Source organism: Carassius gibelio, chromosome B7 (genome assembly GCF_023724105.1).
Source record: "Carassius gibelio isolate Cgi1373 ecotype wild population from Czech Republic chromosome B7, carGib1.2-hapl.c, whole genome shotgun sequence".
Taxonomy (NCBI): domain Eukaryota; kingdom Metazoa; phylum Chordata; class Actinopteri; order Cypriniformes; family Cyprinidae; genus Carassius; species Carassius gibelio.
In genome coordinates, this window is record NC_068402.1 from 27,318,115 (window position 1) to 27,329,893 (window position 11,779).

The following is an 11,779-nucleotide window of genomic DNA, read 5'->3' on the forward strand; positions in this document are numbered from 1 at the left end:
TCCAAATGCGATTGGTCAGTTTGACCACCTTACTGAAATCGATGAGACTGCGATTCTTCAGCATCGAGCTTCTGATTGGTTCGCTGAAGTACCGAGGTCTGCGTTGATTGGCTAGCGCCTCAAAACGGTAGTGTGTTTCAACAAACGTATAAGCGCTGAGGAAGTGGACTTGTCCGATGTCAACTTGCCCTGATATGCAAATTCCGTCGACAATATGTAATATTTTTCACGACTTAAACAAGAATTGACGATAAGGTAAGCTGTTTAGCTGTTGTTTATGCACTTAATACAGTTTGTTTGTAAGATCGTCGTGTATTGTTAGCCTGTGCCTTGCATCGGTTAATTTGCGTACATTCATGGAGCGGTTAAGAGATTCAATACAACGTTACGAAGTAAATTCATCTATTACTACATTGTTGTTGAGACTTTTTAGGAGTCGCAACCGTTTTTTTGTTTTCACTCTTGTTCTTTAACATTACTATTATGCCTCGTTATACTGGACAACACTTTATGTTTCTGAATGAAGTGTGGAGTTGTTCAGTTGGAAACCGAGTTTATACAACAAACGTTAACTTAAATCCGCAGTTATATGTAAACAGCACGAGACTGTAACTAATAATGTCTCTCACATCATATAATGGATGAGCAATGGATGAGCAGAGTGAGTAATGAGCTTGTAATGTATCTCAGTCAATGCAGTGCGGCCTTTAGAGGATGTAACGTACATGATACAGTCGAGACTGCGAGAAGAGTGCTAATCATCATATTACGAGTTGTATCAGACGAGCGCGTGGAGTTTCCTCTTTCTAATTAAACATAAAGTGGCTAATATGGTCTTAAACAGCTCCTGCTGTCTCCGGATGCTGTGCTTTTATAGCTGTTAAAGGTCTTTAGTCTGGTCAGTTGTCTTTACATGCACATTCATTTCCCATCTTCCGGTACGTTACTGATAGACGTTGCTTTTTGCTTTTTTAAACTTTTTAAATCATTATACAGCTTAGAAAAATACAGCTAAGGTAACCATTGATAAGATAGTATAAAAAAAGGGACATTATATGACAAAATATGCAGTATTATTTTATTAATTAAATATGTATTATATGTAAATTCTAAATAATTTCAAACATATATAATAAATGTATTATGATTATGTTGTATTCATAGTTTATATTATGTAAATGTGGATTTTTTATTTACTGCATCAGCCAGCCTGAGATCTTACCGCTGTTCTGTTATAATACTATTCAGTACAGTGCTATAAACAGTCATGCCAGCTCAGCCGGCTGCCAGAGAACCAGAGGAGGAGATGGAGACCGAGGCTGACCCGGAGGTTCCTCAAACTAACGGCGAGGTGGAGGAGGAGCGAGAGGGAGGAGAGGCAGAGGAGACGATGGAGGAGAGTGGAGAGGAGCGGGACAGCGACCTTGAGGAGAGTGAACCAGAGGAGGAAGAGGAGGAAGAGGAAGAAAGTTCAGGTCTGCCGATTGAATATTGCATAGCTATGCTGAATGTTTGATCTGTTTTTGCTTCTGTGTCTCACCTCAATCGTGGTATTGAGGGTGGAAGTACATTCACTCCCTCCACCTACAATCACTGTCTGACCTGAGCTTCTGACTCTCTATCCATTAGGCATGACTGCCCCCAAATAACCAACATTGATCATATAGTGATGTGAAGTATAGGAATGTGAACACTGACTGGAATTGATAGGAAAAGAGAATAGAAAGAACAACATTGAATCAGAGTGAATTTTCTCTTTTTTAGAAATGGATGATGAAGATTGTGAGAGAAGACGATTACAGTGCCTAGATGAAATGTCTGACCTGGAAAAACAGTTCCTGGAGTTAAAAGACAAGTAAGATATGTCTTTCTGATTGGTTAAGGTTGGGTGGCATTTCATTTTTTTTTTTTTACCAATAGGAACAGGGCAGTCATCTGGGATGGATGGCCACCAATAAAAGTAGTCTGTAGTGTATTGTTGTGACAAAATTGTGTTGTTCTAAGAACTGATTCTAGAGCTCTATAGATGACTTCCTCTTTAATTTCAGGCTTTTTCAAGAACGTCTGAACCAGGTTAAAATGAAGCTGGATGAGGTTTTGACAGGAAAGGCGGGAGAGTACAGAGAACCCTTGGCAACACTGCAGCAGAACCTACAGCAGAGAACACAAGTGGCAGGTGATCAGTGTTGTAACTGTTATTAAATGACTTATCCACTCATTTAATGCTCATTTTAGGTAATTTAAATAAAAGTTACTTATAAAGTGCTTGCAGTACATACAGTTAATAATTTAAACATTTCTAAAATCAATATTGAATTTGAAATCTAAATTTACCGTCTAAAGATAAAATTGAATGGCAGTGTCTTTAACCCTCTGCGTGCCAGCGCATTCACTTTCAGTTTTTCCTGATTCACAGAGAAACCTTAAATACTCAGATACAGATAAGACTATAATCAATCGAATCTAAAAAGGGCCTTCTTTTATTTGTGTACAAATGACAATTACAACAAAACATTGTGCTTTTGTAAAATAAACAAAACAAACAGGGTGCACTTTGTGCTGTCTAGGTCTCCGTGAGCAACTTTATAGCCGTCACAAACTCAGTGAATATTTGACACAGAGACATGAGAAATATATCTATAGAAAGCTTTTTTCTACTTTTAAATGAATGAATTAAAATCTAAAACAAATATTCTCTGATAATCCGTATTAAACTAAAGCGAGGCAGTCTTTCCCTTATCTGAGCTCATTATATGCAGTCACCTGCGCACAAACACCCTCATCTAGATACAAAAAATGGATTAAAAAAATATCAAAATTCGTCCAATTTTCATAGTTTTTGAAAGAAGTCCTGCTATGAGGAATTTTCTTCAGCGCGATCTGACACGGTTTTATTCAGCAGAGAAGATAATTTATGTAATCTATTCTAACCTACATAACGTGTTATTTTTACATAAACATGTACAGATTTTACTATTTAGGCTTTTCCTGAACATCTTGCCAAACTGAAATGCATTGTTTAACTTTCCTTAAGCTTTTTTGTGTTGTTATTCAGAGTATTTCTGTTTGTTAACCAAATATTTGTATATATTTATATAAAAATGGTTAAGTATTACAGTTGTTTTAACGTTAAAAGGCTCAATTATTCTGTTTAACTCAAATTGAGAGAATAAAGAGTTTAATTTCTATTAAGTTTTATAGGGATTTTAAGTTATGTTACTTATTGAGTAACTAAGTTATTTTTCAGACAGAGTAATTAGTAAAGTAATTAAAATACAATATTGATGATGTAATTAGTAATAGTAATTACTTTTTGAAAGTAACTTACCCAACACTGCAGGTGACACACATCAGGATGCATATATCTGCTTTATGATATCTCTCTTACAAATGAACCACAGGTCTCAGGTCAACTGTTAATTCTCATCCTGTAGGTGTGTACAGAGAACTTTGTCTACAAGTGGTCCGACACAAACATGAATGTGAAGTGCAGGGGGCCAGACAGCATCTAGAGGTAACACGGCTCAGCTGACCCACTTATTTAGATGCAGCATCCGTTCAAAAAGATACGTCTGCGTTACTGTGGTATTAAATGATGTGCCATATTCGTGTTCCATGAAATTGATATGGTACTTCAGGGTATTTCAGAAAGTTCATGGTACAAAAAAGTTATTATGAAATTGTTATCATGCTTAAAAACCTTGTTAATACCATAGTGCTATTGTATGAATCAACAAACTTACATACATAGTAGCAATTAAACATTGAAATATGCAGATTCATACACAAACATGCACATACCACATTTATCATAATCTGGAAGTATCACCAAAAACACACCACAGTGAAAAAGCACTGTGGTAAATAAATACTCCCATGTCTCTGCCAAAACAGTTGTGTTTGTTTGTTTGTTTGTTAACATTGCAGTGATGATCATGAATCATATCGAGTCAGTGTGTGTATGTAATCAGTTGCTTGTTTCTCTAGAGTGAGAGGACACTCTTATTTGATGCCATGAAAACAGAACTGTTGGAGAAGATCCGCAGACTGGAGGAGGACAAACAGAGTGTAGACATCACCTCAGGTACACGCACAGGTGTATACACACACACAGACCCATACACTGTATTAGGGATGCAACATTACCATTTTTTCAGAACCGATCTGATCCGATACCGATCCAATCCGATACCAGTTTTTTTTTTTTTTATCAGTGTAGAATTTCTATACTCTGTGTTGACCTGATCATCATTCTTTTGTGTTAAACACAATCTGCTACATATAGACAACTTCATTTTAATGAAAAATAACAAATGAAAAAATATAAAATTATAATCTATGACAAAAATACTATTATAAACTAGGTTTGTGGATTATTCAGCAGCAAAAGATACTCTAGATTCTAGAAAAATCACGGGTGCACGATAATTGTATAAAATCTAGTTAAATATTGTATTTACAAATAAAAGTTAATAAGTCTTAAATCTGGTAATATGTTACACATTGCTCTTTGTATTGTTGTAAAATACATTCATGTACATACATTTATATAGAAATATAAAATATATTTATTTTAAATGTATAGCACTGTAATAAAGGCAGCAATATCATAGATAGGACAGAAAAAGAATTGACTATTAATAATCTTTGATTGCGCAGAAAGGTATTATAATACTAAAGGTGCCAATACAGAGTGGTACAGAGCGCTTATGTACATCCCGTGCGCAGAATGATGAGCTTGAAACAACACTGAGTCACAGTGTGCTGGCTGGGCAGTCCTCCGAGTCCACATAGAACAGTTAGTACAACACACACACAAGCTGCTCGGCTCGTGTTCATCTTCAGTTCTCTCTTCACAGCAGTTCAGTCAGTGTACTGTTTGAGTAAATGAATTACTCCGGGATATTGGTTAGTTTCGACTCAAAGGGAGTGTCAGCCACTTTAAAAAAGTGAATAATTTAAGTAATTTGTGGATTAATGCTTACTGGAGACACGAACCGTTTCAAACGATTCAGTCCGATTTCATAAGGAGAACCGGTCAAATCAAACGATTCGTTCGTGAACCGGACATCACTAGGACAAAGGGAAGAGATATTGATACATAGTGTATTAAATATGTGAGTTAATTTAATGAGCCTTTTCTTTAAACAGTTTTAAACCTCAGTTACTGTGTACTCTTGAAGCAAGTTCCATGGTTTTGACTGTAACCGAACACGACACGCAGTTTGATTGCTGAATGGAGGATGACAGACAGCCGCAGCGGAAAGAGTTTATGTGAACTGAATTTAATGACTTAAACATTATTCTGTACCTCACATTGAACTATGGAACAGCTTCAGAACACTTGAAATAGAGTGCACAAAAACGTTTTGGTGCTTCATAATGTTTTTGTTCCTTTCGTGGAGCTCAACAATAACACTGAATACTACACAGGATCTTATGACTGGTTTTGTAGTCCAGGGTCACATATGTCTGCATAGATGTCTTTTGTTTCATATAAAACTTAATATTATTACTACTTCTGAATCCCTAATCTCGATAGAAAACAGGACTCGTCGATTTATTTCACGACAGTTTTTTATTTTTAAATTTATATTTAGGTTTTCCTTTGATCTTTGTTGTTCAAGGTTTGTTTATATAGCACTTTAAAAGTAACACAAGTTCTAACCAAAGTGCTGCACAAAAGACATAAAATAAACATCATCATCATGCAATGAAACAACAATAGATAAAAAGAATAAAGTATAATAATAGTATTAAATGAAGTATGGATAAACATTGAATAATATGAATAAAAATATAACGGTGGATAATTATATAACAATTTAAAATTATCTAAAGACAATGCTATAGACGGTTTCAACGGCATCAACATAAACAAACGTTAATGCGCGTGAGCGCTTTTGTGGACCTAACTTAACTTCCGGTAGACTCCAAATAGAATCAATAACAACAGCCAAGTCCCTCTAGAGTAGATATTTTTTGATAACAAACAAAATGTGTTTTCTGTGTGGATCAGGCGGACTTAATGAAAATGCTAATTCATTATTTGCCAGCAGGAGATGTTTTAAAGCACAGACATAAAGCGCGAGAAATAGAGGTTTCCCCAGTAACAGCTGTAAACAAAGCAGAGCTGGTACTCTCACACGCTGCTTTATCGCGCATATAACATGCAAGTCTTCTTTCAGAAATACAGCAATATAAAAACACCCATGCCTCGTTTTGATATTTAAACATAAATTTAAGGAATTATTATTATTAAACGTGCAGTACGTTACGTAATGTTACGTTACTCATGTTTATTTAACAAAGCCTTTTTGAAAATCGATCAGTTTTAAAATTGTGGCGAATCTCCAAAAATAAATAAATGTATGGGAAACACATCCCGCAGCACAGCCACCTGAGACCAACTTCAGTCTACTCATCACCTTGGCTTTAACTGCGTTTGTAGATGGCACACAGCCAGACCAATATACACAACACAGACCGGAAGTTAACTTAGGTCCAGGCGCGTGCGCCCGATGAAACCGTCTATACAGTATTATAGTGTATGATGTTAATAAAGCAGAGGTAAGATGAAATTCTAACAGCTTGTAATGTAAATCAGTTAGCTTTCTATAACCATATAACAGACTATTTACATAAAATACAGTTGTCACATATCAATACTCACTCTGTCTCCCAATAATATGTCTTAATCAAATTACATTCATATGCTTAGTTGTACAATCAGAGCTCTGCAGTTCTTATTGTGGGGGGCAAAAAATATAATGCAATGCAATGTTATGATCAGATGTAGAAAAATGCTTATCTAAAGCCTGATGTATCTTATTTGGTGCATTTTAATGTGATTATTATATGTATTTATATGTATATGTATCTTCAGTACAGTACTTAAGTACATCTTTAGTTCAGTTATTCTTACATTTATATTGATATTAGATTTTAAAGTAAAGATTTCACAGCAAAAATACAAGTGTACTGCAACCTGAAGGGGGACATGTTTGAAATCATAATAAACTTGCTAAAAAAGTATAAACAAGTGAAAGTGATGTGGCCAAGTATAGTGACCCATACTCAGAATTAGTGATCTGCATTTATCCCATCCAAAGTGAACACACACACCAGTGAACACCACGACTCTCTAACCATTGGGCCACGACTCCCCCCGATAAAGGACCTTGAGACAGAACTCGAACTCTTGTCAACATGAGCACACAGTTGCACTGTATGTTAGTGCACTAAACACTAGGCTATTGGTGCTGACCGAAGATTTTAAGCATAATTGTTCACTAGGAATTTTTAGGTTCAAAACCCAAATAATCACAAGATCCATAAACACACATACTTACTCTTTATCAATCAGAGTGGTGGAATGATGAAGTGAGGATGAAGAAATGTAAGAGAAGGAGTCTCCTGATTCGCCCAGACAGGAAGAAGAAGGCAGCTCTTGTGTCAGGTAATAAAGTTTTCTCTTTAGATTGAGATCCATCTCTTCCCCTCTCATTTAGTCACCACTTCTGTGCCCACTTGCCTTCTGGATTAAACCTGGTTTCAGAACCACCTTTATTGAAAAGGTCTTAAAATAGATTTTAAAAGTTCACCAGAAGTTACAGGAATCACACATGGCTTATTTTATTAAATAATGTAACTGTCTTAACATTATTAATACAGCTGTAGAGTAGACTGTCTCCTGAAATGGTATGATTTTTTTTATTGTTTGGACTTTTTCTGGGAAAGACATTTTTAGGCCAACCAACAGCCTACTTTAACCGGCATGCTATACCTCTTATCTTCACTGGGTTTGAAGAAGTTGTGTTCCTCAAAATGTCTTGCTCAACATGTCTGTCTGTTTTTCAGGGCCATACATAGTGTATATGCTAAGAGACACTGACATACTAGAGGACTGGACAGCCATCAAGAAGGTATTCATGATGAATGATCAGCTCTTCACTTGCGGTGAACGTGTGATGGATTGTGACTTCTATCTCTCTGTCTTCCAGGCAAAAGCGGCACTGATGCCTATGAAGAAGAAAGCAGACAGTAAGTCAGTTATTAAATGGCACTGTGTTCATTTAAGTACTTTATTGAAGCTTTCCTGTCAGTCCCTGTCTTTCTCAGGAAGCTACACTGGGAGGTCAAGGACCTCATGGTAGTCAGGTGAACCTCATTAAACTTTGACTAAACTGACTGAATAAACTCATTGAAATTTTATTGAAGGCAATCATGTGCACTGACCATCAGAGACCTTGCCTTGGGCTAAATATATTCAACCAATGATTTCTTTCTCACGACAAGATTGGCATAGATTTCACTGAGTAATATAGGATTCTCTCTATCTTTAACAATATTACTACATAATGCTGTATAATCATTTTTAATTCGAGATTCAAGTTTGTTTTTGAAAATCTTGTATGTGTTGATGCATGCTATAAAATAATAGGGTCTATATTTATTAAAAGATTTAGAAATAGTAAACATGCCTTCACTGATACTCACACACTCGGAGACAAACACACACAACATGTATAGAGTTACTGTCTGTCTCTAGCTAAAATGGATGCTAAAGCTTAAGCATGTTCTCGACTGGCATCTCAGTTGCTTCCATTAGCCCTGACCCTCACTCACAAGCTCTATCTGTCTGGCCTCTGATTAAGTTAGATACAGAGGTTTGAATTATAGCCTTTTCCCTCTTTCTGTCACTCCAGACTGATTGACTGAAACTTTAATGTCACACTTAGAGTCTTGTTCTGTCACTAAGAAAAATGGTTTGACATGTAACATTTGATTCTGCTCTGTCTCTCATTTGTCTTTTTATGTCTCCCAGATCTCACTCTTACTCTCACTTTCATCCCTCCATTTCTTTATTTTGTTTCCTTTGCATCATAGGAGTCAATTACAAACAAATGCTGTACACCACTGTTATAATACTGCACCTGTGAAAAAGAAGTGTGCTTAATTGTTTTGAATGTGCACTTAAAAGTATTTTTAAAAAGAACTGTACTTGCTGATAATATATTATTATCATTCTAATTATATTCAAATATTTTTTCATTTACCATAAATTCCTTTCAGTAGTTTCAGCAGTATGCTTAATACTTCTTTTTATAAAGGGTGTACAGATCTAATGATCCAGTTTGCATTTGATAAATAATCAACAATCATCTCTTAATACCTAACTATTGTACTAAACAGTAAGCTTGCAGCAACAAACCACCCTGAACATGAAACAATGAGAATAAATGAGCACAAGATATTAGATGTATGCTGTCCTCTTATGTGGAGCAGGATTTTGGACCATTCAGATTTCAATGTTAGGCAGGGTTAGTTAATGCAGCCCCAGAAATGGAAACTTATCAACAAAATCTGTCTCTCGTCTCGTCGCGGTAACAGCTAGTTTAACAGATTTACTTGGAAGAGATACACGTTTTATTACACGATGAATGCTTTCACTGGGAAAAAAGGGTTTTCAAAAGGTACCATTTACAATTTAATATGTACACTTTAGGTACTAATTTGCATCCTTCAGAGCTCAATAAGGCACAGAGGTATATTTTTGAAAAAGTATCGTCCCAGTGACAGCTTTTGTACATGTACCTTTTTTAGAGTATTATCTTGTCGCGTATGTGAACCATTTAATGACAGCAGTTTAACTTCAGCCAGACAGCCCTATATGTGACAGAAACTGTCTTGAAAGCAGAGCGTTAGAGCACTATGAGCTATTAAAGCACAACATGTTTAAGAGGGTGTGCGTGTCTGTTTGTCTCTCAGACAGGCAGGTGCCCGTGCGATGTGAAGGTGGGGCTCTCTTCTATGATGGAGAGAAATTCTCCAAAGGCAGCAGTGTCGTTCTAGAAGTCAATGACGACAGCCCGGCACAGTCAGTAGAGCATAAGACATAAGACAGCATCTGTCTTCGCTTTGGCTTTGTTTGCCAAAACATTTCAATTGAAATGGTCTCCCTGTTTTCTTGTGTGTTTCTCTCAGGGCCGTGATAACAGGGATCAGCACAGGAGAGGTCTGGTTCAAGCGAACAGATGGCACCAAAACCAAAATCTACGTCTCCCAGCTTCAGAAAGGCAAATACACCATACAAAAAGCTTAGAGAAGATAAACGTTACAATCGGAGAGTGTGTGAACCTACCCTTTAATAATTAACAAATAACACACAACACTCTTAGAACAGCTTATAACAATCCAATTTAATGCTATGCACTGGTATTGATCAGACCAGAGACTGTATGTATGATAACTTATGATCTCAGATAAATTAAGCCTTTTTTATATACATATTTTATTATGATTATAATAATAAGAAGGATCTGGTTCCAGAGCAACACTGTTGGCATCAAGTAGGCAATTTCTGGTGCAGCTAAAGTTCATTCATTAATTTAAAAAGCCTATTGACCAAATGCTTAAAGTCATATAAAGTCTTTCTGTATCATAATGCTTGTCACACTGTATACATGTATAATACTTCATACTGACCTTATATGAAGTCTGATACACACTTAGATCATTGTGCATTTGTTTGTTTGTCATTTTCATTTAAAATTATTGTAAAAGTCCATTTAATGTACACTAAATACACCACGGGAAAAAGGGACTGCACTCACATGAGCTCTTTCTATCTTGTGCTTCAACTGCTTCTTTAAACTGATGTTGGATCTTTTTTTTAATAGCCAAGTTTGTATATTAGAAGGAAAAGCACTGTCTATACCCAGAACACAAGAGAACACAATCAAACACCTTGAATTGTGATTGCACTCAGAAAAACAAGAGATGTAACTTGTTTTTCAGTACATTTTGAAAGACTGTAATTGTAATGCATAGTATTTATAAACATCTGTAAAGTGATCTGAAACAGAGGGTGCTTAAAAAAAAACTATTTATAAAGTGTTCGAGATAATCATGTATTTATAACAATAAGCATTATTAAAATCTAAACTTTTCTTACATTTGCTGTTTAATGGCTCATTCATTAAAACTTTGCAGGACTGTCAAAGGCTGGAGGCACCGCTTGTGCCCTCCAGGGGGCGCAGGAGTGTAACCAAGCGCTATCTGAGCTATATAGTTTACAATGAGCCACTAGATGGGACTAACACCTAACGAAACAATGAATGGGAAACTATAATTTTCTCTCTCTGCCAAATGGGGGATTAGAAAACTCGAGAAGTTCTCATTTTAATTTAAACATTCGAAAATGAAAAATTTCAGCCCTGGTGTACATCCAAGTACAGACTTTCAATTATTGAGTCCTTGAGATTTAATGAATCTAAAGATTCAAGAGTCTCTAAGTGATTCGTGATTCATAGAGTTTGAAGAGAGGAGGTGCACAGACAGATGAAGAAGAGGCAAGATCTAGGGAGATGATATGTTCGGTTCACTTAGTTTTGTCGTGGCTACGAAATCATTTTGTCGAGGTAGCGACATCCTTATGTGTTGAGGGAATGACATATTTTTCTTGTGGCCACGAGTTTAATGCGTAAACAAACCTGCGTGACCATAGCAACCCAGGATTATCAGAGAAGGATCATTTTTTATTTTGAATTGAGAAATTATTATATTATTTATTATAGAAGTTATTACATTATTATATTAACAATAGGGCTTGGCTACTGGATTGTATTGCGTGCAATAGTCAGCATTCAAATGAAGTTTATCAAGAATAAATGTTACATAAAATGCACAATATAAAATAGGCCTACAAGGAAACATTTTTATCCATCCTTTAGTCTTGTAAAAGTTCATTAACTGGTCGTCTTTTCCTCGTAATATT

The 11,779-nt window shown here is 35.9% G+C and overlaps 1 protein-coding gene across 2 annotated transcripts; it reads left to right on the top strand.

The window, feature by feature from the left end:
• Positions 1–125: 125 nt before the first annotated feature.
• brms1 (BRMS1 transcriptional repressor and anoikis regulator) lies at positions 126–10,958 on the top strand. Of its 2 annotated transcripts, XM_052561870.1 has the most exons (11): positions 126–255; positions 1,249–1,475; positions 1,765–1,855; positions 2,049–2,176; positions 3,435–3,514; positions 3,988–4,084; positions 7,367–7,459; positions 7,861–7,925; positions 8,004–8,043; positions 9,772–9,880; positions 9,988–10,958. In XM_052561870.1, exons 2-11 carry the CDS (start codon positions 1,268–1,270, stop codon positions 10,103–10,105), a joined length of 1,029 nt encoding a protein of 342 aa, XP_052417830.1. In that variant the 5' UTR covers positions 126–255; positions 1,249–1,267; the 3' UTR covers positions 10,106–10,958. The 2 variants fall into 2 exon arrangements, with proteins under 2 accessions (XP_052417830.1, XP_052417831.1); XM_052561871.1 differs by lacking the exon at positions 9,772–9,880.
• The last annotated feature ends 821 nt before the right edge of the window (positions 10,959–11,779 follow it).